The sequence below is a fragment of the Numida meleagris genome, chromosome 5 (genome assembly GCF_002078875.1).
Source record: "Numida meleagris isolate 19003 breed g44 Domestic line chromosome 5, NumMel1.0, whole genome shotgun sequence".
Taxonomy (NCBI): Eukaryota; Metazoa; Chordata; class Aves; order Galliformes; family Numididae; genus Numida; species Numida meleagris.
Window position 1 is genome coordinate 35,691,572 of NC_034413.1, and position 27,736 is coordinate 35,719,307.

General features: G+C 42.0%; 1 protein-coding gene across 6 annotated transcripts in view; it reads left to right on the plus strand.

The window, feature by feature from the left end:
- Positions 1-27,736, plus strand: part of AGAP1 (ArfGAP with GTPase domain, ankyrin repeat and PH domain 1) — a 334,310-nt gene that overhangs the window by 81,962 nt on the left and 224,612 nt on the right. For all 6 annotated transcript variants that reach the window (XM_021400246.1, XM_021400245.1, XM_021400243.1 and 3 more), the window contains exons 2-3: positions 17,234-17,292; positions 24,292-24,379. In XM_021400246.1, coding sequence (XP_021255921.1) covers positions 17,234-17,292; positions 24,292-24,379 — 147 coding nt within the window. The remainder of the gene's footprint in view (positions 1-17,233; positions 17,293-24,291; positions 24,380-27,736) is intronic.

Consider the following 27,736-nt stretch of genomic DNA (forward strand, 5'->3'; position numbering starts at 1 on the left):
TTTTTTCCATCTCCCCCAGGCTGCATTGAGGATTTTGTAGTTGAATATGCTTACATGTAACAGTGGACAACAGTGAAAATCTTCAGAACAGTTTTGACAAATTGATGTTTCAGAGTTACCTATTAGAAGCACAAACTCCTATGGAACCGTTGTGGCTCCAGTTATGCCCTTAATAAGGTATTTGTACTTGGGTTGTTATCAGGCCTTTGAAAGCTTGGCTTTTGTGTACCTAAGATAGCTTCCTGCAGCTGAAATTGCTTTTTGTTGGTTCAACTTCTGCATGAATGTAGGAAAAAAATACTATCTTATACAATTTAGGATTAGTTCCCTTTGTTGCTGAATTGGTCAGGAGTAGCCTGGTGCAATCAACTTGCCTTTTCTTTTGCTTGAAGTGTCTTGGAGGTAATTATACTGTGTGAGTATTTAAATTCTCTTTCCTATTTGGTTTTATTGCACACTTTTTTCAGTCTTTCTGATCAGGTTTTCTTCCTGCAAAAGTGAGTTTGTGTTCTTTGTACTCATGAAGTAGTGTATCACAGGTCAGCCTGGAGCTGTGTACTTAGCCCTGTGGCAGAATGCTGTGTAAGAGCCTGGCATCCTTGCTAGGCCTTGCTCCAGCTCCTGGTGGTGACAGCGACTTTGAGCCTTTCTTATTAAGTTGGCTTCCAGCTAATGCTTGAGCAGGTAACTCTTGCTTGTGAGGTGGAATTTCTGTACTCCATACCATAGTGAACACAATTTCCTAGAGCTAGGTGAAGACCATTAACTCGGAAATACCGTTTCTTCCTTTGGTTTCAAAACCTTTCCCTTCTTCTCCTCGCTCCTGCCCATGCCTTTCACTGTCAAAATCAGGCTTTTGTTTTCTTGTAAATGATATTACCCTTGTGGTACGCTGTGTGCAGTAAGCAGTGTTTTCTACGAGTCTCGTAGTGGGAGAAAGCTAGATTTCATGTAATTTGCATTTCAGATGCGTCTCGCTACTGCCGTGTGGCAGACCCTGCAGTTCACGTTTGTTATCAGAGTATTAAATCTCCAGCTGAAAATTATGAAGCAGGAACCCTTCCTAGCTGATCACAGATACATCTGTGCCTGTTAAGCTTCTTGTCACGTAGGGTGTTGGTGCCTGACCCAGCAAGGCAAGGCAGCCCTGAGACCCGCTCACAGCAAAGGGCGATGCAGTTGAATACAGCTGCGAACATTTACTGGCTGCAGAATGAGGAATGAAAACCCTGGTACTGGAAAAAAAGAAATCCTATCTTGTTACAGTTTAATGTGTTACACAACTGCCTTGTGACATTTCAAATGAACCTATATGATGGCCCACTTCTTCGAGTGTTTCATGAGGTTGCATGGATGGTCAGGCTCTGGCTTGCTCCTACAATCTCTGTAAAATGTTAGAGGAACCGAGTGCTAAAAATACTTCTGTAACCCCACAGCAGTGGTTTATGTCAGCCTTCCTGAAAGAATGGATCCCTTTAATTAGTAAGGCAGTGAAGTTTATTTTGGGGTTTACTTTGTGTTCGGTTTGGGATGTGAACTCTTATGCACTGCAGTTTAAAACTAAAGTTTAAAGAAAACCCCAAAGAAGATCTAGTACGGCTGTTGGCAGCAGCTGCATCATGCACTGTGATTGTCCTGTTGTCTGTCCTTGCCTGGGAGAAAAGGAATCCTTTTTAACAGGGAGGAGCCAACAATTTTGATCTGCAACAGTAGCTGACTTGGCATGATAACCGCTTCAGTTGTCTCTGCACTTGCTATCATAAAGGCAGTTTCTAGTTTCCCTTTCTTTTCTAGTTTCCATTTCTCTTTTGTAGCATCATGGAAAGTTGAACTGAAATTGTCAAAATTGTTTTAACTGCAAAAAATCAGCACACATTGTCAGGTAAGTATGTCAAACCCAGTCTCGTCACTGCCATCCCTGGGAGCAGGACTGTCGAAATACTGGAAGCCTTGCTGGCTGGTTTGATGTGTCCTCCAGTTGCCTTTCCTAGATCTGCCTGCAGTGCTCAGGGGATGACACTGAGGAGACACCAGGGGATTTTCATTACCATGGTTTTGTTTTGAAGAATTGGAGGGGAAATCCCCAAAGGATAAAATGGAGGAATCGCCATTTTTCCACCCTGAGGGTGGATATTAAGTTACAGCATTATTTCTGGTTGAAGCTACAGAGGGTGAAGTAGCACTGCAGTGTCCTGGTTTCGGCTGGGGTAGAGTTATATCCATCATGGTAGCTGGTTTGGTGCCATGTTTTGGATTAGCAATGAGGCCAGCGCTGGTGGCACCCTGTTGATGGTTGAGCTGTTGCTGGGCAGTGCATGCACCGAGTCAGGGACTGCATGCTGCCTTGCTGGCAAGGAGCTGGGAGGGGGCACAGCAAGGACAGCTGTATGGCCAAAGGAGTGGTCTATACCCTCTTTGCTAGCTTTGAAGTGCACTTTAGGTTCTGGTATGCTTTTGACTTTGAGTTTTTTCCAGATGCTCCTCGTAATGAATTTCAATTGCTAATGTGGTAGAGTTTACCTTAGCAGGTAGAACAACGGTGGGAAAAAATAAATGGCGTTATGGGAAAATTCACCTCCAGCTTTCCTTGCTCAGCTTGTGAAAAGACAAGGGGAGGTTATGGCATCAGGAGGGAACAGAATATGAAGAGACAGTAATTTTTTAAGCATTTGGATGCAGTGTTGTAGAAGGGAACCAATTTGCAGTGTTGCTTTGTAAAAAAAAATATCATAGATCAGGCCAGAACAGCAGCATGAGGATGGAGCAAGAGGAATTTGGGAAAAATGGGCCTTTTTTTCCATGTTATCCTTTCAGTAGGGCTCACTCAAATGCTGTGAAATACTGGATGCTAAAAGCATGAGAGCAGATTTGTAAGTAAGGTGCAGGTCCTGTAGGTGCCGCTAAGTTGTTTTCTGATGCAAACTCTGCCTCGGCTTTTTTAAAGACACCGTTCCTAGTATAAGTTCCAAGCATAATAACGTGAGTTAAAGTACATGCCTGAGGTGATGGGACTTGCTAGGCTCAGGAAACATGCTGGAGTTTCTTGGCATCACCCAGGAAACACAAATGAGAACATAGCCAGAGGGGAAGATTTCTCTGAAGACCAAGGAACAGTTTCGTTCCTGCTTGAATGTTGTTTTAAAAAAGGAAGTATTACCACTTATAGGCTGAAATGCTGCTTCATAAACATAAAGTGGAAAAATATTAGTAAGCTGATGTGTGTGCATAGCCTGCATTTTTTTGATTCCAATGAAAAGCTGTAGTAGCGTCAGAGGCCTCTCTGGGTCTGTGCTGGTGCAGGTCTGGGTGATCCAAGCTGCTACACTGATTCTTCACGCAGGGTGAAGGGGGGTTGTGAGCAGGGTATGCACAGTGCTGATAAGCAGCGCAGGGGTGGTGCTCTCCCTTCACTTCACAGATCTGATGTGACATGGCAGGCCTTCCAAGCTGCATGTGCAGCAGCTGCTGGGGCTTGCAAGGAGCTGAATTTAACATGAGCATGTGTGCTGCTCGCAGCAGCATTTTCAACAGATTCTCCTGCTCCTGTTCCAGACTTGTGAGCAACTCAAGAGTGAAGGTGAGATGGGTTGGTGGAGAGAAGGTGGAGTTGCAGCTGCTGGTTGCAGATCCACGGGTTTGGGCAGTTGGTTTGCTTTCTTTAGGTTTCCTACAAACCTGATGTTTGATCCATGAGTGGAAGATGAAAGGCTTTGTTCCACAGTTGGTCACTGAGTCTAACCCTCATCTGACAAATGTTTTGTTTCCAAAATAAGTATTTCCTATTTATATGAGACTGTTTTCTGAAGTGCCCTGTAACAGCAGGTACATTAAGGAGGAAGCTGCTTTTCTAGTGGACTGTTCTAGCTTTAACTTTTTTAACATTTGCTATATGTACTTCTAAGGCAAAAGATAATGGTAGCCCCGAGTCCTTTTCCCTCTTCTTTGCTTTCTGCCTTCAGGACCATTTCTCCTGCTTGGCTGAATGGAGTACTAAGAGATGCACAGGTTTTTTTAGTGATACTTTGATTTTGTGGTGGTTCAGTGTTTTTTGTCTTTCAACTCTGTTAGGCAGAACAGTAATGAAGTAGAGTAAGTGGACATGATCCTTGTTATGGGGTGTGGGTGGGGGAGCAAAACCTAATCTGGCATCTGAAAGAGCATCTCAGGTGACTGAGTATCTGCACTGCTTCTCTGAGCTGCTGAAGCTGAATCTGGTTATTGCACAATCACTGTGCAGGTGATTGTGATCTGAGGGGGGCACTGAGATGCTGCTTTTCCCATGAGCATTATGGTGAAAGTGTCTTTGACCTCACATTGGAGTGTTCCAAACACCTGTCCCCACCCCAATTTCCTGCTTGAAGTTCACTGTCTCAGCTATTAGGAAGTAAACCTTTCTATCTTAGCGGATCTATTTGCAGTTGGGAAGAGGGGCCCCCCTTTCAGTGTTTCCTTGTGACTGAAGCTAAGGCTTGTGCATTGGTTCCAGCTAACATAAATTCCCTTTGAGAGCATGCCTTGGATTGCATTAACGTTTTTTTTGACGTTTGACAAAAGCCTTGTTTAAACAAGTTAGATGTGCATCAGGCTAATAAATAGAAGAACTTAAGATTGTTCCTGCTGTGCTGCTCTCTGGAGAACAGTGTCTCATTTGTGTATTTTCCACTCATCATCTCCAAATCTTGCATGGGTGATATCAAGTTAGGGAAAGTGGACTTAGCATTACATATGGTAGAGTCAGGGGAAAAAATACTCTGTTTTGACAACCAGCATAGCAATTTCTGAGACATGACTTGAGTTCTAAAAAATGTTTTCAGAAATGTGTTGCATAAACAAGTCATAATTTCCCTTGTGGAGAGGGGGAATGTTTTTCTAGATGTACTTTTGTATAAACATGCTGGACCTATTTTCTGTAGCCACAATTGAAATAAGTGAGAAATTAAATCTGAATGCTCCTGTGATTCTAGAGCACAGACTTGAATTGGTAAGCAAAGAGGTTGTGGAATGAGTTATTTGAAAGTAATTGAACCAGATACTGTGACCTTTTGCATCTGAGTGCTGTGATTTCACCGCCAGGTACAGGACAACATTGATACTCTGTAGAAGAATAAAGCATCCTAGGTTGTGCCGGTGCTTATTGTACAGTTTGTTCTGCTTCCTTGGAGGTGACTTGAAAGGAGGGAGCATTTTGATAACCAGACATGTAGCAGAGTCTTGGTTTGTGGAGTGAGGGGCTCCACACCCCTGTAACCACACCAACCTGATTGTGGCTGCGTGGGTGTGCCTGGGGTAGGACTTGCCTCTGTGTGCTTTAATCACGCTGAGCATTTGGCCATCAGGTTGGCAAAGGCTGTTCTGAATTGTGAGTGCTATGGATAAATGATGTAGTGGGGAAGGGCGAGCTTGGCTTTTATAGGGGAAATCACAGCTCACAAATTTGCTGGAGTTCTTGAGAGGAGGATGCGGGAAATCTGCTAAATACAGTTTATTTGAAGGCTGAAGGAGCTGCTCTCACTAGAGACTTGAGTTAAGCTGCCATCAGGTAAAAGGGAGGCTTCTCTTGTATATATAATTATGGAAAAAGCAGGAAATGTGGAAATGAATAGTTCCCTTTGAAAAAAATCATCAGCAAACCCAGGTTCTGCAGTCTGTTCTGGTTAAGATATTGGCAAACCTCCTGGTAAAGGGGATGAAGCAGGGAGACGGTTCGTTTTTTTTCAAGGTTGTAAAAGTCAGGAGCTGGTTGTGAGGAGCTGTGGAAAAACCTTGGGATGGCTAATGGTGGATAAACTGGCAGATTAAATTTAAATATGGCAGAGTGCAAAGAACTGCATGGGAATAGAGCAGTCCTAAATAATTCATCAAAGGCTCTGCATCTTTGCATCTGTGAGAGCTTTGTGAGAAACGTGAATGGAGCGCTTTGCAGAGCTGAAAGCAAGTAGTGTTAAGGGTGGAAAACAGCACCTTGTCATGCTGCCATTGAAAGAGTAGTGTGCCCATTGCTGGGGACTCTGGGGAAGGTGGTGGTGGTCCTTGCATCTGGAAATAAATATAGGAGAAGGGAGTGCGTGAGAACAGTAGGAAGTTCAATCCACGCAGGGACCAAGGAAGCTGAGTGGAGGAACTGTGCTGTGTGGGAAGGGGAAGACAAAGGGGTTACAACATCCTGGGAGAGGAGGAGGGTAAAGATGGAATTGCTCATGGTGAGCCCTTCTTTATGAGAACTAGGAAGCATCTCATGAAACTGTTAGGAGGCAGGTTCAAAAACAGCCAAAACTGTTCTCTTTTGTTCTGCAATCCAAGAAGTAACTGAGCTGTGAGTCCCTGTAGGACTGTGTGAGTTTCAATACTTGAGGGATCAGCTACTAGCTGATAGACAAAATATGTGTAGGGTTGGTTTTATTTGAAGAAGGTACGTTTAGTTGAACTGCGTGTCGATGCAAGTTGGAGGAGTGCATGGGGAGGGGGTATGGTAACACCTTGTAATTCTCTGCTGCTGACCTGGGTTGGAATAGGAATGCAGATCATCTGTTAGTTACGTTATAGTGTTGACTGTAATTAAAATAATATTTTATTGAAAATTGTTGTTGTTTTACATATGAAAACCTATTTTCTTCTCTACCAAATAGCCATCAATTTTCTGTGGTTCAATTTTTTTTTGTTTGTTTTTGTTTTTGTTTTGCTTTGTCATTGATTCTTACTTATTCGGAAAAGATAATACTCTGCCAAGCAGTTTCTCAGTTGTACTTGGCATCTCCATGTTGACTTTCTTTCTGGCTTGCCAAATAAAAGCTTTTTCTTTGTTCATTTAAAACCTGCTTCATGTTTATCCCACTTCATCTTTTTTTAATTTATATTTTGACATTGATTCTTCTTTTGTGTACTGTGTAATCTGTCCTTCTTCAGCTTTGTCATCCACTGTAAGGAAGTCTCTCGTTAATATTCAGACATGAAGGTTAATTCCTTGTTTGTGTCTTTAGTCAGAAAAGGCAACCTAGACTGTGGTTTACTCCTTTTGTGTGCTTTGGGCATCTTTATTCCTCCAGCATGGGTTTGTAAAACGCCTACCACTCCCCTGATGTCTCAAGCAGGGCTTTTTACAGCTTAAAATCTTATCACCAGGTTTTCATTTGTTACAATTGATGTAATCTTTCCTGTGCTGGCTCTGGCCTTCCCCAAAGATACCGTATAAAACAGAGCTCACCTCTGACACTGACCTGCTTTCTGATGAACAAAAGAAGGCATTTCCCAGACATTTCATCTCCAGTGGCTTTGTTTGTTTTCCCGGAGTCCAATTGTTCTATGGTTAATTGTTTGGCAGCATTCTCTGGGGCTTTGGTACTTAAAAAAATACTTTGTATTGCCTGAAAATAGCGATACAGTTTCATGGCAGGACACAGACCTAATTTGAAGCACCCCCACAACCCAGAGCCCTACCAGGGGAGGAGTGCTGTTTTCTGTCCAGTCACAGGTAATAAGCGTTTGAAGTGATGTAGTTTTTAGCCGTGCATATTGAAAGGGTTGTTCTAGCCAACTTAATTGCAAAAATTTGTCTTATTTCACCCCACTTCTGCATGTTTACGCAGCAGCATCGCTTGGTCCGCCCAGTGTATGTGCCGGGTGGGTGCAGAGGCTCTCCTTGAAGTGCCTGCCGGAGGGGTGAGGTAAAAAAGAGAGGCTAAGGACTTTGAAAATAAATAAAAAGAGAGGGAGTGCTGCTAAGATATCTTTTGTTTTGGAGCGATCCTTGCCTTTCCTGCTGTTAATGTGCTAGGGACTGGCCTTAGTACGATGTTACTTTAATTTTCTGTTTCTGTCTGCTTTTATATTCCTTTCAGTTTCTTCTTGTGGTTGTCGTTGCCCTGTCTCTAAAAGGGACCACTAGTTTTGTGGCACGTTTCCTCAGAGGAACACTGCTGAGCTAAACGGAATTTGCATTTCTCTGGAATTTCTTTCTAATCCTGACAGTCTTTGCTCTTCTGACTCTGAAGTATGTTTCTGTTATCTGATGGCAGTTACTTCAGGAGAAAGCTGGTAGTTTTAGCTGGGGGATTTTATGTTTCCTTAAATGAGCTGCAGAACCCTACCTCTTGAAGCATTTTGTGGTCCCTGTGTTTCTGTGCTAAGTGTGTCATTTATTGAGGCTGCAAGCTCCTCACGATGAAAAATATCCTCGCTCTCGGACTGCTAGGAGAAAGGCCTTGGTCAGAGCTGTTCCATCTAAGGACGAAACAGGCAAAGGAGAGCTGCTCAATTAGCGAGCCCAAAGGTGTATTGTAGACAAGGCTGACTTGCTGGCCGCTAGGGTTGCACAGCTCTTTCTATTGCTGGAGCTCCTTTTGTTTCCATGGCAGCACGCAGGCAGTGTGCTGCAGCTGTCGGCTGCTAGGGGAAGATGGATTTGGGCTTTGACCTAAATATCCATTTAATATAGTTCTTAGTTACAGGGCATGTTTTTTCACATCAGTTGGGGCTGAGGTGCCCATCTGATAATTAATAAGCAGCAGTAAGCGTGACCGCTATAAAACATTTGCGATTGTGTTCGTTCTGACAGACGGAGCAGGCGAGGCTTTTAAATTGACAGTTGGTGAAAACCTTTCATTTTAGGGCTGTGAGTGGATTGGTTTGTTGCAATTTTCATGGCTTCTTCTGCAAGATGCTCATAAGCCGATCAGTGAGGTGTGGACAGGAGGGCGAGAGCCAGGCTGCTGCGTGTGGCCCGTGCCGTGCGTGTGGGGCCTGCACCAGGATCGGCCTGCCCTGCTCTTCTGCTGCTTGCTTGAAACACACAGAAAGGAATAAATGACACTTCTTCAGCTTGGGAAGGAAGAGGAGCCTAGAGCTTTACACTGGGGGGAAAGTATTTCACCAGTTGTGTGGTTGCGGAGGTAATTCCTAGTCAGGATACGAAGGAAAGTGATGGAGTGCTGCAGCTGGCCTGTTGCACTGGCGGGCTGAGAGGAAGGAGCAGAGGCAGCTTCAGCATGCTGGTCTTCAAAACATTTGTTACTACTTCATATTGCTGTTTGTAGTTTTGTATAGAATTGAATGCCTAAGCAGAGAGGATCTGTACCAAAAGGAGGGTGGTACTGTGCTGGAGTTGTGGGGGTGCTTTGACTTAAAATTCTGGGGGCTGAGCTGGAGGGAGTGTGCTGAGAGATGACCCTGTTCTCAAAAATATATGTTATGTTGCATTGATATCAGAACTCTCAACCCACAAGTGTGTACTTTCTTCTTTGTTGAGAGAATTTGCACACAAGCTTGGGGAAATACATTCTAAAAGTGCTCCTTTGATAAGACTCCAGAATAGAGGTGTGTGGATTCAACTCAGTCTCTGCGGACAAGCAGGAACTTGCACGCATATTTTCTTTACCTGTTTGTTCTCTAATTCCTATGTTTCAGTGTAGGAATTAACTCTTAAAATATTGCCTGTGATGCAGAAGTTATTGGGGGGCGGGATCAGGGCATCACGCAGTCAGCACTTCACTCCATGTTTTTGGAAGCTCCTGTTCTTCTCAAAAAGAGGAGGATCTTTTGCTGAGGGTTTCCAGAGAAAGCCCTTGGCTTTTTAAATAGGTTTTCCTCATTTAAAAGAAGAGCACAGGAGCTTTGGGATAGCCTGAGGAAAACTCTTATTAATAAGCTTTCCAAGAATTGTTGAAGATTTGAGTCTTTTAATGTCATACTGTAAAGACTTCTGCCAGCTCTCCTTTTGGATGGGTTTGTCATTAGGTTTTCATCTCGAAGAGATGAAAAGAAATCTGTGAGCTTCTCAGGCTTTGGTTTAAATTACCAGTCAAGGGTGAGATGTTTCAGTGATAATAAAGGACAAACCAAGGTTAGCAGAGCAATGAATGGAATGGGGCAGAAACTCCTTTACTGGCTCCGGTGGCAGCAAGCTGCAGGGGATCGTGATGGCATTTGGTTTTCCCAAAGTATTAATCAGCAGATCTTGTTGGCTTTTGTTGTTGTTTGTTTTGTATATGACATTGTTGATTTTTGTAATAGAATTGACAAGGAGAATGTTGGGGGTAGTATAAATCTAATCAGCTCCAGGTATAAGTAGTTGTACCATGGTCTGTTTAGCTGTCTTGCTACTGTGTCCTATAGTAGTAAATGGGATTCACCTGCGTTTCCTTGTATCAGGTAATTCCTTTGGGTTCTTATTTATAAAGTTCAGTTTTGAGTCATTGCTAACAGTTAGTTTTGTTGTGTCAGTCCTGTATCTTATTTTCCTGTTGCAGCCCTAAATCTGCATGTCTTCTTCCAGAAGAAAGTTCCCTGGTCTTGGCTTGTCTTACTGAAGTTCTAGGGAAGAATCATGTCTGCAGGGAGAAAAAGGGAGGAAAAAAACCCACCCTCCTTTAGCCTATAGCTTTTTCAGATATTACTCTGGAACAGCCAAGTAGCTCTTTTGTGTATTGCAGTTCGGGCAGTGAGCAGGTGCCTTCTCACATGTCCTAAGCAGGAAAAGAGTCAGGCTGAGCTGGGAACAGCTGACCTGAGCAGGGGGGCACGCTTTTTTTGGTAGTTCTTTAAGGATGCAGTGACCCCTTGCTAAATGGTAATAACTTCAGGTTTGCCATAAAAGCTGTAATCTTAGTGAGATCCTGTCTATCTGTCCAAGCCTGCTTTGTATATGTGATTGCTGTGGCATTAGTGTGGTGGATTAGAAATGCTGTTATGCTGAAAGAAGGCAAGCAGGCAGCAGAAGTGTGAATGTGGCCAGCTTGCTGTGCTAGAGATTTATCTCATTTCAAGTATTGGGAGCTGTATGTTGCAGGTCTGTGGTGCTTGGAGAGGAGTAAGCACCTGCAGAAGGTGGTTCATTGCCTTCCTTTACCACCTTCATAGGATGTATTGTGTTGGTTGAGTGTTTGGAGGCAATGATGTATGGGTGCTGAAGGAGCTAAGTATTTTGGTAGGAAAAAAAGGTAATTCAGAGGTTTTCTTTTCTCTCTTTAAATAGATGAAGTACTTGAAAATCATCTCCCACTCCCTCACGCTGAATCTTTCATCCACAGCCTTTGGGAGCCTGCTCATAGCCATGGTGCTGAATGTGGTTGATCTCTTTTTTTGTAACCTCTTTTGAATCATGGACCGTTGAGTTGTTGGTCCTGTCATCTCCTAATAACATTGTGATCAAGTGCACTTCTAAAATATTTGCAATTAATGAAACTTACTGGTTTTTTGCCTCAGTATCATTGCATGATGAAAGATTCAAATACTTGCTTTGGGTAGTAAAGTTAACAAACTAAGAGTGGATTTTGCTAGTGCTTTAATTTTTTAGTGATTATTAATGGCCTAAAAGGCAGAAAGATGTTTTTCTTTTTGAAAAGTTATTCGCAGCAGGACTGGAAGTCTGCCATTGGACTAAGCCATGGAGAACACAGATCTTGCCAAGAATCACCATCGCGGCCCAACATTTCTCCACAACACTGTGTTAATGGGGAACCAAAACAGCACATACTCCTGAGTCTTAGTTTCGTGTCTAGTAGGGAAGGATCCTCTGGCTGGAGCCGAGTTCCTAAACTGAGGCTTCAGGCCAGCTGAGGATCTTGCTGTGGTTTGTGCTTCAGCACAGCGATGTGTGAGTAGAACAGAGAACCTGCATGTAGTGGTAGAAATACTCAAAGGTGGGCTAGGGGAGGGAAGGAAATAACAAGGGAGAAAAGAAGGCTGTGTTGTGGAAAGGAAAACTCGACTAAAAAAATGCAACTTAAGTTATCTTCTTGGTGCACGTTTTAGAAATTGCTGATTGGCACCATGCGTTTTGAAGCTTTTGATCACTGATGCAGAAGTTAAATGAAGAGGACGTACAGCTGTGATTAATTATTGACAGAAGTCATTCCTTTTGTATGTGTAGTTGTCAACGGTTTACAGGCGTTTGGCCCGGTTCTGTGACGAAGGGGACGGGGGACCCACGGGCCCACGCCCCGGGAAAAGGGGAAAAGGGTAAGGAGATGGCCCTGAGAGCAGAACAGTGGCAACAATCTGAGGAGAAACAAACTAATTTACTAAATAAGATATCGGAATGCAAAACAACACACTATAATACAATATAATTACAATTTAAGCTGATAAATCCAATACAGAGAGAGAGAATGTCCCAAAATCAAGGTAGGCCTTACTCTACTACCGACGATAAGACGGCTGGAGAGCGAGGTGCTGCCAAGACGAGAGACGGGCGGAAAAAGGGACGAGGTCTCGTGATCTGCAAGCTTTTATACTGCGAGCTTTTATCTTTTCCCTCCGGCTGGAAAATGGTAACAGAGGAGCAAAGTACCGTGGGGAATGTAGTAGTTCTTCTCTTCTGAGAACCAGGTACATTCACTACATGATGTTATGATGTGGAGTACCAATAACCGAAAATCATAAAACCTTGACAGTAGTCTGTAGGTGGATGTGAAGGTTGAGTTCACTTCAATTCTCGAGTTAGAAGGCAATGCAAACAAGGCAGTTGATCAACTTCATACATGTGTTTCTATTTATTATGCAGATCTGTTCCAATATTCTTAAATCAGCATTTGGTGGTGGGCTTTTATTCAGCAGGGTAAGATTGTGGGCTACCCAATTAATGCTTTGTATGCTGCAATTGGATGAATCCAATGGTTCGTTCTCATGCTGTAGTTTAGTCTTTTAGTTCAAAAAATAAAATAAAAAATCCTCCACCCCCAAATAGCCCCTGGAAAAAAAGAGCGAAACCTCAGGCTTGTTTGTCATGTTCTATCTGCAAGTGTTTGACCTTTTCACCTTAACTTCCATGGGTTTGGGGATTAACTCAGAGTAAATCACTACTTTGAGGCATTTGTACTGGAGGTAAATTTGTTAGCTAGGCACATCAACATTCATATGAATAATGGCACATTAATCTCTCTTTGCTAAAATGACCAGGTACTCCTTCCTGACTTGTTCTGTTTTTAACTGTAGTTCATTATTCCTTGTAAAAATGCCAGTGTGAATTACACTGGAGAAGGAAGATTACCTCATAGATCTAATAAAAGGGTTTTTTCTTTCTTTCTTTCTTTCTTTCTTTTTTTTTTTTTTTTTGTGTGTGTGCTTGGTTAAAAATAAAAAGACAATGTAAGAAATCGAGTAATTTACTTTCAAATTGAAGATAATAGTGTTGCGAATTCTTAATTTAAATTCACCGGGGTGAGGTCAAACTTTTTTTAACAGGCATCTTTCTGCAATCAAATGGTATTTCAAGTATCTTTCACACTCAGAGCAAGTGTACATGGCAATAACCATGTACTTAACAAGTAGGAGAAGGTAACTGTGTCAGGAGGCCCAACGCTTTGTCACCTTTGTTTTATAGCATTTCCTTTACTGTTTAGTTGATCAGAATTAAAAGCACTTTTCATATTAGGGATACTTGGTCTGAGACAGTTTTTACAAGGCTGTTGTGTGAGTTCCTGATGCATTTCAGTTAGGGAACGAAGGACCAAACATAAATTAATCCAGACCCTCGCACTGGAACACTGTTTCATCTTTTAGTCTCTTTGCTTTTTGGGAATTTTCCTTTCATTGCCACTCCTATCTGTACATTCCAAACCCAGAACACAATTGTGTTTCATTTTTAATGTTTAAAAAATCACAGGGCTACTTATGTTCTTGTTATCTTTGTGAGTCTACCCCCTTGGCTTTACAGGTTGGCTTATTTGCAGGCCTCCAAGCTGGGAGCAGACGTGGGGATCTGCTTGCTTTTTCTAATGGTATGTGGAGGTAAAATACAATGCTGCTCTTTGCTGAAACTTGTTGACATTTGTTTCAAAATCCACTTTCTCCATAAAGTCAGGCATAATATTTGCCTGAGATTGGTTTTCTCAGATAGCTGAGAATCTGGAGATCACAGAACCACCCTAGTGTTGTACAGGTTTGGCTAGTTCTTCTCACTGTGCTGCTGCAGAGTCTTGCAGATGAAATGGTGAACTTTGCATCCATCTTTTGTGGATAGGAATGGAGAAAGCAAGAATGCATACACAGGTGTGGGGAAAGGAACAACAGGCATGTCATCCTTCATCCCTGCCAAAAAGTTGGCTTGCTAAACATAGGAGAAGAAACCCACCAATTTCTGTATGAAATCATTTGAGTCTATTGAGCTGTGTTACCTTCAAATCTGTAAACATCAGTTTACAGGAGGGATCCTCCTGGTTTGTCAGGCCTTCAGTGAATATATTTTAACAGGGAATCTGAGCTTAACTTTTGTTTAATCTTAGGTCTGAAAGGAGGAGGTGAATTAAATTTTGAGGTACTCTGAGATCAGGTGTGTAGGTCTGGAGTTGACTGCATCAGGAAAAAGCATTTTGGATCAGTAAAGTAGGATATAAATGAGAATTTAGGTTACGTAGTATAACTTCGGTCTTTTGTGCGCTTGCAGAAGCATAGAGTAGCTTACATTGGAAGGGTACTTACAGTCCATCCAGCCCTAACCCCCTGCTGTGTGCTGGGTGCCCCCACCAGCTTAGGCTGCCCAGGGCTCATCCAGCCTGGCCCTGAGTGCCTCCAGGAATGCGTCACCTATGGCTTCTGTGGGCAGCAGTGCCAGCACCTCACTGCCCCAGTGAAGAATTTTTTCTACAGCGTGCTTCATAAAGAAGTCCATGATGCATCTAGCTTGACCGGAATTGTTACATGTTTCTAGCTTCCAAATTATGTTCTCTATGCCAGAAAATAGGACTCAAGGCACATACCTCCCCTGACACACCTGTCAGTATCTGCTCTTGGGCTCTGCTGCTGTAACAAGATACTGCCAGAGCTGGATCTTTGGCCTGACCCCCTACAGACTTTTTATATGGTAATGTGGTAGTTTCCAAGCAATGCAGTAAATATGTATTCCAGCTGCAGCGAATTACTTAAAAGCGAGGAATGTTTTGGAGTAGACTGTTTCGTGATGGCTCTTGAGACGTGCATTTTTTTTTTTGTCTCCATCTAGCCTCTCAAAGCCCTGTTCTCTTGCTGCTCTGTCCTCATCTGGGCCTGCAGTCTGTTTGGTCTGAGGCTGAGATAATGTTTGACGAATGCTCACCTACAGCTGGATACAAACAGCTCAATCTGAGTTCAGGATGAGGTGATAACTAGAATGTGCTGTTCATTTTTCACCCTGTCATACTGCTTCAGCACATTGCTAACCTGATAATTGAAACCGTTATGTTTAAACTCAGAAATGCTTGGTTTGCTTATCCAAAGCACACTTGGGAGTTGGGCTAGATGACCTTTAAAGGTCCCCTCCAATGCAAATGATTCTATGATTCTGTGATATTTAGTAATAATTGGTGTTCTTTCTTTGGTAACCAATACCTGTATCGTCATAAATGCTGATATGATCATGAATGATAAAACAGTAATGTGTTTGCTTTAATACTCGAAGCAGAATTTTGCAAGTAACGTGTTGCAGTGATCTGTGTGCTGCTTACCAGTTGAGCTTTGGTTATTACAAGCTATTTTCTTGAGGATGAGATTCAGGGAATCCCAGTTCAAACATGATCTTCTGAATAGTGTTAATGCTCCAACTTTTAAAGCAGTGAACAAAACAGTGGAACAGCAAATGCAGTGTGGCACGGCAGAGCAGCGGTCTTCAGAGCATTTTCACCTGAGTCTTCCTTCCAATGAGTGATTGGGAGATAGCTCAAGATTATAGTATACCAAAATAGTTGTTTTTTCCAAGGTTTTCTTCTAAATACACATCCTGCTATGTACACACCAGCTTCTCTTAGTAGCTGAAACGTTAAATGGTGCATTAAAGATGGGGAAAGCTTCCAAGTTAATGTCAAATGCATCTTTGTAATATTGAGCAAGAGTAGTATGCATAATGAGGAATAGAGATGTAATGCAAAGTACAAGTTTGCCTTGAGATTGCTTTTATTTAGACAGTGGGAAAGTTTGCCTTCAACTTACAGTTTCTTAAACTGGTGAGGATTCTGTTTAGGGTAGGAAGTTGCTTCCACGTACTCTATATTCTGGATTCAGAGGGAGAATGCAGTTGCCTTCTTCTTCAGGTTGGTGTGTCAGACCCAAAATAGCTGTGTTCAAAGCTTTTGCATGCTTATGGACAACGTAGGCAGGCGTAACTTTTCACCTGTTATTTCTTGTAACACTGAGAATTGAATCTGTTACACTGGTACTTCTTCAGTGCTCTTTAATTACTGTAGAGTTGAATCTAATCTGCCGGTTGGAGTAGTCTGTGACACACAGTAATGTAATCAGTTTTGCATTGCTTTGGAAATTGTTAAATCATGTTTCAGAATTATGCTGCTTGAATTCCTAATTGAAACATGTTTATCTTTTTGCTTTCAGCTGTCTAGACCTTTACAGAAGGAACAAAATGAGAAAAGTTTTTGGTCAATGAAGAACAGAGCCTTATTTCTCTCTTGTGTGTGTGTGTGTGTGGGAACCTCAGTGAGGTGCAGCTCTGACTTTCTGTTGGGAGCAGTGATGGAACTTCACTTGCCAATTTAGCAGAAATCAATCTTTTCCTGCTGCTAGTACATTTAGTTAGTGTTGCAGCAAATGTCTCTGTGCTTTATTGAATTCTAGATGGCTCTTTTTTAGTGCACTCCTTGGTGCATTTTTTAGATCTTTTTCCATTCTTTTGTCTCGCTGAACAGAAGTCAGAATCTAATCAAAGTGCAGACACGTTGTATATGATACATAATGTTTACTGGCTCCATCATTATTAATGAAAAAATGTATGTCTCTAGTGTTAGCCAAATATTGGCTATTGCTTCCTTGGGTAGCCAAGTAGATGCTTGCAATTGCAGTTGTTCACAGTTCGTGCGGTGTACAGTGAAAAACCAGCATGTTTTCCATACAGACCACTGTTCTCATTTAGCTAGGTGGACCAGTTACCACTGATGGTGGTAACAGCTGCTGTTGACATAGATTATGATGAGCAGTCCAAGGCTTTCCTTGTAGAGGAGAACTTGTAGCATGGTGGATGGGAAGCAGCTGAACTAGATAACAGACTGGGAGAGTTTTTTCATAACAAAGAACTGGAGTTAGCTCTGGTCTTCATTCCCTCCGAGGTGATACAGTGAGACTTGCTGCAGGTGGCATGTCCATTCTGCATAACACTTCATTGCAGATTCTTGAGGTTTTGTATAATTTATCCAAACTCAAGGCATTGGCCTATCAGTCTTTTGAATTCTCAAGTATTCAAGGCCTTAATGTGGAATTTGGGGCAGCAGACTGTAAAATGTCATTGTACTGACTTGGTGACTGTTTTCTGCTTTTTCAGATGCCTTTGTAAATAGCCAGGAATGGACGCTAAGCAGATCTGTACCAGAACTGAAAGTGGTGAGTTTTGTGTTTACTTCTTTCTCTGAAAACCATTATGAAAATGCTGTGCAGAAGTGAAAAGTCTTCTGAGGTTCGTTAAATTTACTGTTAAGAGAAAAAACATGGAAGGTGATTTTAAAAAGTAAAGTAAAGTATTTGCTTCAAAATAAAACTCTGAAGATTATGTGTTTTTTTGGTTTTGCTGGCATGCTTCAAAGATCCACTTGTGTGTTTTATTTCTGTTTGAACTTGTTTGCCTACTAGAACCAGCTTCCTGGTGTGATCTTCAGGATAGGGAGGTCTTACACTTCTGTAAGAGGGGGGAACTGAATGCTAGCAGGTGATATCTAAAGCTCCTTTTATCTTGCTGTACTAATGTTGCACAGTTTCTTCAAGGACCAAATGTCTTCTCTCCCTGTCTTAAAAGAATTTAAAAATAAATGTTCTGTCTGGTGGTTTGTTTGCTTGTATTTCTCAAAGCTCTTTATTATACTTAATAAAAAGAGAAATATTTAGGGAATCAAAAACATTTTAGTTAAAAGAGTGAACAATGATTCAGTAGCTACTTAAGGTAGTTTTTCCTTTGGTTGAGCAGTTTCGCAAATAAATGGAAGTAAAGGCAAAAGAACTTAGACAAATTGGGGGAATTTCCCAAGTTTGCTTTTTTAAAGTTATAAACACAGAGGCTGGAGATGAAGGCTGAAATCTCCTACTTGTTGACATCAAACATCACTGTGATGTTTACCATATATGAAAGTTGAGATTTAGTTAAATAACGATTAATTTCTCAGTCTATAAAAACTGCTATGGTATTCGAGATAACTGTAGTTGGTAACACTGTAGGCACCTGTGGTTTGCTTCAAATGGTTGTAAGGCTGGATACCACTTTGTGCTTTAATCACTTCTGTCTTGTTTTAAATGTCAGAGCTGCTCCAGCTGAGTCATCTGCTTGCCGAGTGGCAAAGTGAATTGGACAAAAACATATCAATTCAAGAATGGACAGCTGGAGCTATGCTTCATTAGTCCAGCTCTCACATGGCAAATTTCTTTTTCCAAATCAGAATTGACGATAATGTTTATGGAGAAAACATAGGTTAAACTTAACATGACAAATGCACTAACTTGCAATGGCATTCCAGTGGAAACAGCTTCCTCCTCTCTAGAGTTATGTTCCTGTTTTTATTCTAGTGGTGCACAAGGTAAGCAAAAGAGAAACAAAGTACTTGGTGGAGAGAACTATGCTACTAGAAGACAGTTATCTCCCAAAATATCTGGCAGAAGAAAATACAAAGAATTTAGGGCTGAGAAGTGTTGGATGAAGTCCAGCGCACTGTGGTAGTAGCTAGTTTATGCTGGGTAGGATCTACAGAGAGTTTCTTTGTTCATCCCACACCCTTCCTGGCCCTACCAATTCCTAACACCTGGAAATAAACTTGTGGCTTGCAGGTGAGTCTAAAGCTGTAGTTCCTGTGCTGTAATACAGAACAGAAACTATCACAGAGCATTAGGAGTGGTCTTGGTATCACAAGAAATAACTCTGCCCTGAGGCTGCATTATGTGAATACTTTCATCTTGGGTCTCTTGTCCCAGTGTTGTGTGAAGCAGCAGTATGAAAACAGACTACTATGCAGCTGCTGTAGAGAATTGATTTGAAGTGGTCAGCGTGCGTGAGCCTCAAGATTACTGTCTAAGGCTTTAGTTTGCGTAATACTGGATAAAAGCAAAACTCTTATCATCGCAGAGATGATAATTTGATTATACTGCTGCAAATTATTGAAGCTAATTGCACCAACTGGGGCTGTGAGCTTGTGCTCCAGCAGAAAGGGCAAACTAAGTCCTCTATTTAAGTCTGCTCCCCCTTTCCTGTAAATCTGCCCTTGGGAAGGAGGTCTGTGTAGCGAGTCCAGAGTAATCATCAGCTCTTGGCTATGTGAGAGGAATTAAAAGGCCATTTTGAAAGCAAGACTGCTCTCTTCTGCTGCAGCACTGTCATTATGCTGTGGCTCTGCTGGGCACGTCAGACAGGTACGAGAAGTGAGAAGTATTTGCTCCATCAGCATCAAGTGCGGATGGGGAGAAGAGTCTTAATGCTGCTGGTTTGAGGAGGAACCCCCACTTGAATAGACTGTGCTCTCTAGGAAAAGATGGTCAGTAGCTTGCTGGGAGAGATAGCTTACTGCAGTGTCTGGGCAGTCCTTAGAATGTGGTTGAAATTTCAAATTTATAGCAGCTGTTACACCTTTAGGATCTACAGAAGTTTGAAGGGAAGAAAAATTGAGTCTAGGGGGATGGGGAAAATGCAGGGTTGAGGGGAAAAAAACCCATAAGAGAACACAAAAGTATAAACAAAAGAGCAAATGGGTGGATATATTTTTCAATATATTTTTTCAATATATTTTTGAGAAAGAATACCAGTCCTTCCCCCTGCTCCCCTTTCCCCTTCTAATACGTATTGGGATAGATTTCATTCATGTTGTGTATTCGTTTCTGCTAGCCAAATACAACAACAGAACCAATTTTGAGACTTCTGTTATTGTCAGGAGTGTGTTAGCTGGCTGGGTGAGATGTGTCAATTTCTGGAGCATTGCTGATGTTCCTGGATTGCATTTGCAGAGATGTAAAATAAGCACCTGGGTTTTTTGCAAGCGGTAGCAATCTGCATGGCATGACTGGCTGAGCTGCTCAGTGCTGTCAGACCTCTTCAGCTGCTGGCCTCTTTAGGGGACAAAAAAAAGCCAAACCCACTGTGTATTTATTCTGGTGTCAAAGGTGAGTTTGTGTGATTGGTGCTATCTCACTATGCTGGCTACAAGGCTGGTCAGAAATAGCTTTGATACGTCATTAAGGTCTAGAGCTTCTGGCTCTAAAGTGAAACACAAAATACTCCTTGCTATCTTTGTTTTCCTAGCAAAACCAGGCAGAATTTGCACGCTTTCCAATTCTTCAGAAATTGTGTTACTCAGCAAGGGCTTTAGCCTGACTATTTATCTGTGGAGGAGACGATGTAAGTGGTATGTCTAACCTACTGACTTAGAGATGGGGTTTTTGGTTTGCTTGCCATTTTTGGATTGTTCTGTTGTGATACAGAGCTAATGGGGAAGGAGAGGGGGAAGCTTGCCTTGATGATGTGAAGTTCAGCTTCTTCTCAGGAGTGAAGCTACTGCTTCAGTGAAGTGAATATAGCATTCTGATCAGCTACTTGCTGAAGAGAACAGACAACTAGCAAGCAGCTTAATCCCTTCTTACTTTTTGGTGTTGCTTTTTGAGTAAGTTGCATAGGAGATTGAAACTGTCTTTGTACCCCAAATCTTGATTTGCTTAAATCGAGACCTTCTTTCTAGACTCTTCCAAAACCTTTGATTTCAGCAGGTAAGTGTGGGTATCTTGCAGGCTTTGCAGGTCTGACCTGCTTGCGGATCAGATCATGTGGAGCATACCAATAATGGCTTAGGAACCAATAATGGCTTAGGAGTTTTGAGGTATCAGCTGTATCCTTTTCTTGTCAGCGTTTATCCTCCCATGTGATTAGATCGATCAGGCAGATGGAGTCACGCCCCTGTAGAAGTTAGCCTTCTTCCTAGAAGTTTACTGGTCACTTTTTCTGTGAGATTGCAGAAGTATATCTTATGACAAGGGTATCTTCTGTAACTCAGAAAAATGATGTTCTAGGAAAACAGTATTGTTACAGCCTGGATTTAAGTCAGGCTGTGAGTTGGGAACTTCAATGAAAATGTTCTTAGCATGCATACATGCTTGAAGTCAGGATTTCAGAGATGACTTTAGAATTTCAGGAGTGAAAGTTGGCAGTGTTGCAGTTGTGCACATAACATATAATTCACTGGAATAAGTTGCTTGTTCATTAGCCTTGAAGGGGAAGGTAGATCTGATAAATGGCTTTGTCATAGCCAGATGTGAATGCAACTCTGCTGTGTTCGCAGAGAGCATTGCCCTACGGAAGCAGTGGCTGAGAAAGCAAGGTTAGTCATCTGCAGAGGTGGTGTTTGCGCTGCCTTTTAGATGTAGGCATTTAGGCATATGTTAGCATGGCTTGCAATTTCTTAGACGTAAATTAAATTAAAAACATCCAGTGTGCTCGTTTAAACGCTCTTCAGAGTCAACTCAAAGCCCAACAAGCAGATGTCCGTTGTCCAGCTGCTAGGACTCTCGTTTATTTTTTATCTTGGTGGGAATGCTCTTTGGTAGCAGCTGCACTTACAGCGGGTTTCTTGTGTCACATTTCTTCTTATGCCTCCTTTTTTGGATTACAGTCCATTTTCTGCCTGTTCAAGCTCTTTCTCGCTAGCTCAGAGAGTGAAGCTTCCTGTAGTATGAGGTCAGAATGGGATCTGAGTATCATAGAACCGTAGAATGGCTTGGGTTGGAAGGGACCTCAAGGATCATCAAGCTCTGACCCCCTTGCTGCAGGCAGGGCTGCCAACCTCCACATCTAATACTAGACCAGGCTGCCCAGGGCCCCACCCAACCTGGCCTTGAACACCTCCAGGGACGGGGCATCCACAACCTCTCTGGGCAGTCTGTTCCAGCACCTCACTACTCTCTTGGTAAAGAACTTCCTCCTGATATCCAACCTAAATCTTCCCTCCTTCAACTCAAAACCATTTCCCCTTGTCCTGCCATTATATACCCCTGTAAAGGGTTGACTCCCCTCCTGTTTGTAGGCTCCCTTTAGGTACTGGAAGGTTGCAATGAGGTCACCCCACAGGCTTTTCTTCTCCAGGCTGAACAAGCCCAGCTCCCTCAGCCTGTCTTCACAGGGGAGGTGCTCCAGTCCTCTGATCATCTTTGTGGCCCTCTTCTGGACCCTTTCCAAAAGCTCCCTGTCTTTCTTGTACTGGAGGCCCCAGACTTGGACACAGTACTCCAGATGGGGCCTCACAGGGGGCCATGGGAAGATGTAGAGAGGGACAATCACCTCCCTCTCCCTGCTGGCCACTCCTCTTCTGATGGAGCCCAGGATACCATTTGCTTTCCGAGCTGCAAGAGCGCACTGATGGCTCACATTCAGTTTTTCATCCACCAGGATCCCCAGGTCCTTCTCTGCAGGGCTACTCTCAAGTATTGCTCCTCCCAATCTGTATATATGCCTGGGATTCCTCGGGCCCAAGTGCAAAACCTTGCACTTTGCTGTGCTGAACCTCATTAGATTCACCCAGGCCCACCTTTCAAGTCTGTTGAGGTCCCTCTGAATGGCATCCCTTCCGTCCACTGTGTCAACCGCACCACTCAGCTTGGTGTCATCAGTAAACTTGCTGAGGGTGCACTCAATTCCATCATCGATGTCACTGATAAAGATGTTAAAAGAGCACCGGTCCCAAAACAGACCCCTGGGGGACACCGCTTGTTACCAGCCTCCACCTGGACATAGAACCATTGATCACCACCCTCTGTCTGTGGACTTTCAACCAATTCCTTATCCACTGGGTCCACTTGTCAAATCCACATCTCTCCAATTTGGAGATAAGGATGTGGTGGGGAACCGTGTCAAAGGCCTTGCACAAGTCCAGGTAAATGACATCGGTTGCCTTCCCTTTGTCCACCAATGCCGTCACTCCATCATAGAAGGCCACCAGATTGGCTAGGCATGACCTTCCCCTGGTGAAGCTGCGCTGGGCATCTTGGATCACACGCTCATTCCTCATGTGATCTACCATGTCATCCAGGAGGATCTACTCCATGATCTTCCCAGGCACAGAGGTGAGACTCACTCTCCTGGAGTTCCCCAGCTCCTCCTTGCTCCCTTTCTTATAAATGGGAGTGGCGTGACCCTTTTTCCAGCCATGACTTTTCAAATATGATGGAGAGCAGCTTGGCAACCACCTCATCCAGCTTGTCTCTTCCCTCTCCTGCCCCTTACCCCCCAACTTAGATCATGTGTTTCTCTTGTTTGCCGTTACTTCTGAAATCGTTTGGAATTCATGGTTGTTTTTTCTTTCACTGTAGCCCATGCTGTTCATTACACTTAAAGCTTGTGCTATCACAGGTGATGCAAAATTGTCTTCCATTTGCTCTCTGCCTGAGCTACTCTTTATCTGAGCTGACCTTTCATGTCAGCTGTAGAGTGATGGGCATCCTCCACAGTACTCTTGTATTAGTCTTAATTGAAGGGTGCTCACAACTGTAAAGAGTAAATGATGGTCTTTGCTGCTCCCTTACCAACCTATAGACTCTAAAGCTGTCATTGGGTCATTTTAAGGTGACACCACCCTGTTGGTTTAAGCAGTTTTTAATGAGGAGGATAGCTTCTCACCAGTTAGGATTAAGAAAATGAAATAGAGACTGTGTATTAATACGTAACCTGTTCATCCTGCCTGTATTTGGCAACCACAAGCAGATAATAGAGAGTTCATCCTATTTGCAGGGAGCTTCTCTCTCAGTCTTTTGGTTAGTGTCAAGGTAGACGTGTAGAACAGAGTAGGTCTGGGTTTGTTTAAAAGAGGAAATTAGTTCCCTTGTCCTCTCTCAAAAGCTGAGGATGTGCAGTGTGTGCAGAATTTTGTTTCACGGGGAGAGGTGAATAAGTGGATGGATGATAGCTGAGCAAGAACAAAAGATACATTTGAAACGCAAAGGAACTGCGTTCTGCAGACCCGCCTCACCCCAAACTGTGCAGAGCAGGATGTCCAGCCAGGCTTGTATCTGGCTTGCTGTGTGTATGACTGCACTTCTGGCTGATGGTCAGGCCAGGGACATAGGAGCAGAAGTAGTTTTGGTTGGTCACGTATGCTTTCAGATGTCTTTATGTTAGATTGTCAGGTGTTCCTGATTAGACGTTCAGATGTGGCACTTAGGGGTATGGGTTAGGGATGGGACTGAGCAGGTCATGTTGATGGTGGGACTTCATGATCTTTGATGGTCTTCTCCAATCTAAATAATGCTATGTCTCTGTGGCATGCTACATTTGAGTTGTAAGCTGTGTTAAGTTTTTACTTAAACATACTGCTTTTTCTAGGAGTTAATTGTGGTTTAACTCTCTTCCTTTTTTTTTTTTTTCCCCAGGGGATCGTGGGAAACCTAGCTAGTGGCAAGTCTGCACTTGTACACCGGTATCTGACTGGCACGTATGTCCAAGAAGAATCACCTGAAGGTATGTGGATATGCAAATCTCTTTTTTTTTTTTTTTTCCAAACTACATCTTTATTCATTTTTAATCATGCAGAAATAAATTGGTTAAGATTCCAGTTTGCCTTTTTCAGTGTTCACGGAGAAATTTCCCTTTATCATTCTCCAAACTGAGATTAAGTATGTGAAATAGGTTAATTTTACCTTCTTCATAACCGCTTAGCATCCTTAAATGCTTTCACATCTATTATTTGTCCATATGGGAAACTTATAGCCTTGTCCTGAGAAGAGTTTGCTGCCCTCAGTAGTGCTCTTGGGTGCCAGAGTTACTGTATCTGCTATTTGATTTCTGCAGAACTGGGCCCTTCACCTTGTCATGATTGGAAAGTAGAAAATGTAACAAGTTAAATTAAAGATGTAAATTGTTCCTTGTTTAATATATTAAATCTTTGGTCTTGAAGGTTAAAAAAAGGAAAAAAAACAAAATCTCTGAAACTTCTTGTTATGCCATTATTAATTTATACCTGAAAAATAGTGTTTATCAATAATCCAAGTTTACAGTTTGAAATCATAAATACCGTAGTACATTACAGAAGTGTCTTACACTAAATACTTTTTTAAAATTTCTTTATTTATTCTCCTTATGAACTTTTAAAATCCATCTCTGAGACATTGAATTTCTGGTTCCTTCTTTTCCTTACTGGCTGTTCCATTCTTTGCAGATATGGATGCAGGTAACTATACATTGTCTTCATGGCAGCTCTTGTTTGAAGAGACAGAAGGCAGTTTTTGTACTGTAGCATTTTCCCCTTGTTTTGTGTATCATTTTGATTTGTTTTCTTTTGATTTCAAGTCTTCAGTACATCTCACTGTTTTTGTCCCTTGCTGTAGTTGTCTTTTCAGCAGTAGTAGGTAGCTTCATGCATCTCTGATAACATCTGTTTTGAATTAACTCTTACCAAAGGTAGTAATTAAGCATTTTACGTGATTTTCTAACAGTCTCTAATTGTAGTAAAAATGGGAGGAGAAAGGAAAGGAGTGACTGACAAGGCTGTTTTTGTGTAATTGCAGTAACAGCGATATAGTCGGGTTTATAACCTTGCCTTACGTGTTTTTGCTAGGACGGATGGGGTGATAATTCAGCCTTGCAACAGAACTGCATTGAGGTGACATTGAGGCTTGCTGCTGTTAGATGCTGATAGTGAGAAATGGTCGTGCAGCATGTAGGTCCTTTAAAAGCAAGTGTTCAAGGATAATGAGCCATCTCTGCCATTTTTTTTACTCATTTCATGAAGAGAAAAAAAAAGAGAAAATCTTGCAAAATTTAAATACATTGATTAATCATGGGGTATGAGTACTCTTCTCTTGAACTATGAATGTTTTAGTATTCCTTGAGAGTACTGCCAGCTGTCCTCTTTGTCTTCAAGGATTTTTATTTCCAGTGCTTGAGTGACGTTCAGGCTGTTTCTCCCGAAAGGATTAGATTTCAAAAGCATTGTCAAATCATTTCTTTGCACATAAGTGTAGCTGACAAGCCTCGCTAATGACACCATTCCATTTCATTAACAGCAGAAAAACTGAAGTAATTAAAGATTTCTAATTTACCTTGTAAGCAACAGGGTCAAGATTTCAAATCAAGTTAGTATTAAAAAAAAAAACAGTTTCTCCTTTGTAAACGTCAGTAAAAATGATTTGTTACAGTGTTTTATTTCTTTCTTATCATAAATCCATGCACTATCATTTGGTAGAAAATAAAACATCGGTACAGATGATTCTGTTATATTACTGTATGGCCTTTCTGACTTTTACATTCTGTATTAGAACATAGCTTTAGATAAATCAGTGCAGTTCTTCTCTTTGTCCTTTTCTATGGTCTTTTTAACATGTTGGTTTGTTAAATTGGTTAAAAAGTATTGTGTACACCAGGCGTAAAAGTCTCAGCTACCTGACTAGTTATGAAAAAAAATTAACTGTCTGGATTACTGATGGCAAAATTTATCAGGCATCGTGTTAGTAGTATCCAATCAGTAAAACGATTGATGCATACTTGGTGTGAAAATGATGATTATAACAAGGAACCACTATTTCTGCTATCCTTTGCCTTCTCAATTGCTACGATTACTCTGAAACCTGCCCTAAATTAGACGAGTTCCAGATCTCCCCTAGGCTTTTAAGATAGCTTCAGCATTCCAGTAAATGGATGTTAAGCATGTAAAGATGGTTTCATGTTTCCTTCAGCTTTTTTTGCTGCCCCAAACCTCTTCCCACCAAGAGGAGGAGTGATACAACGTTATAGAGCAGCGTTCTCTCCTTGTTTAGCCTTTTATTTCTGTTTGGAATTAATTTTAGTCTCTAGTGTAACATGAACATCTTTTTTCTCGGAGTAAATCTTAGGGAGAAAATTGACTTTTAGATTCTTCTTTTGTGTATTTAATATGGATGTAACTGCACTGCTATGAGGCCGCTTTTTAAAACACATGTATTTTGTGAGAGAACAAATGATGTATTGCTCTATAGCACGTTAAATCTGTCCAGGATATCTTTGTTTTATAAAAAATGAACACTTGTTGGTTGTTGTAAAATATGAGGATGTGAGGTCACATGAACTCAATCCCATTCAATTAGAAAATGCAGAATAGTTAAAATGAGAGTTGGGAAGAAAACAGCTTCTTTGTGAATGAAACAGTTAAAATAGCTTTGAGTATACTGTAAAACATTAGAGAGAAAACCCATGTGGTAGGTAGAGTGGCTGTTGTGGTTTTGTCTTTGGTAAATTTTGAGAAAGTTTTAAGACTGTAATTCTCCAGTATAATGCATGCTTGTGAGATTAAAATATAAAGTATTAAAACTTCTTTCCTTAGATTGGAAGTCACCTTATCAGGGCAGTGGGCATGGCCCTCGGCTGCCAGAGCTCAGGGAGCATTTGGACACTGCTCTCAGCCATAGGGGTTGGGTTTGTGTGGTGCTGTGTGGTGCCAGGGGTTGAACTCGGTGGTCCTTGTGGGTCCCTTCCAACTCAGGATATTCTGTGATTCTATATAAATGCAGCCTAACAGTCTGAAGAGGGCAAATAACCATTGCAGTTGGTGAAGATTTCATGTATCTGTGTGGAAGAATCTGGAATACAAAGGAAAACAAAGAGTATGCCTCTTACCTATGCTGTCTGCGCTCTGCCTTCTATGCTGACAGTACCTAAGTTTCCCATGCTGTACACAGTATAAAAGAGAAGCATGGGAAACTCTTAGAGTTACTTTAGCTGCTCTAAGTATCTTTCTTCCACTCTCTAATTCTTTTATCCAAGGCTTTTTTATTGCTTACATAAAGTTTTTCAGCGTCCATCTGTTTCATCCTTCCCATTTCCTTTAATGGTAGTCTGTTTTAG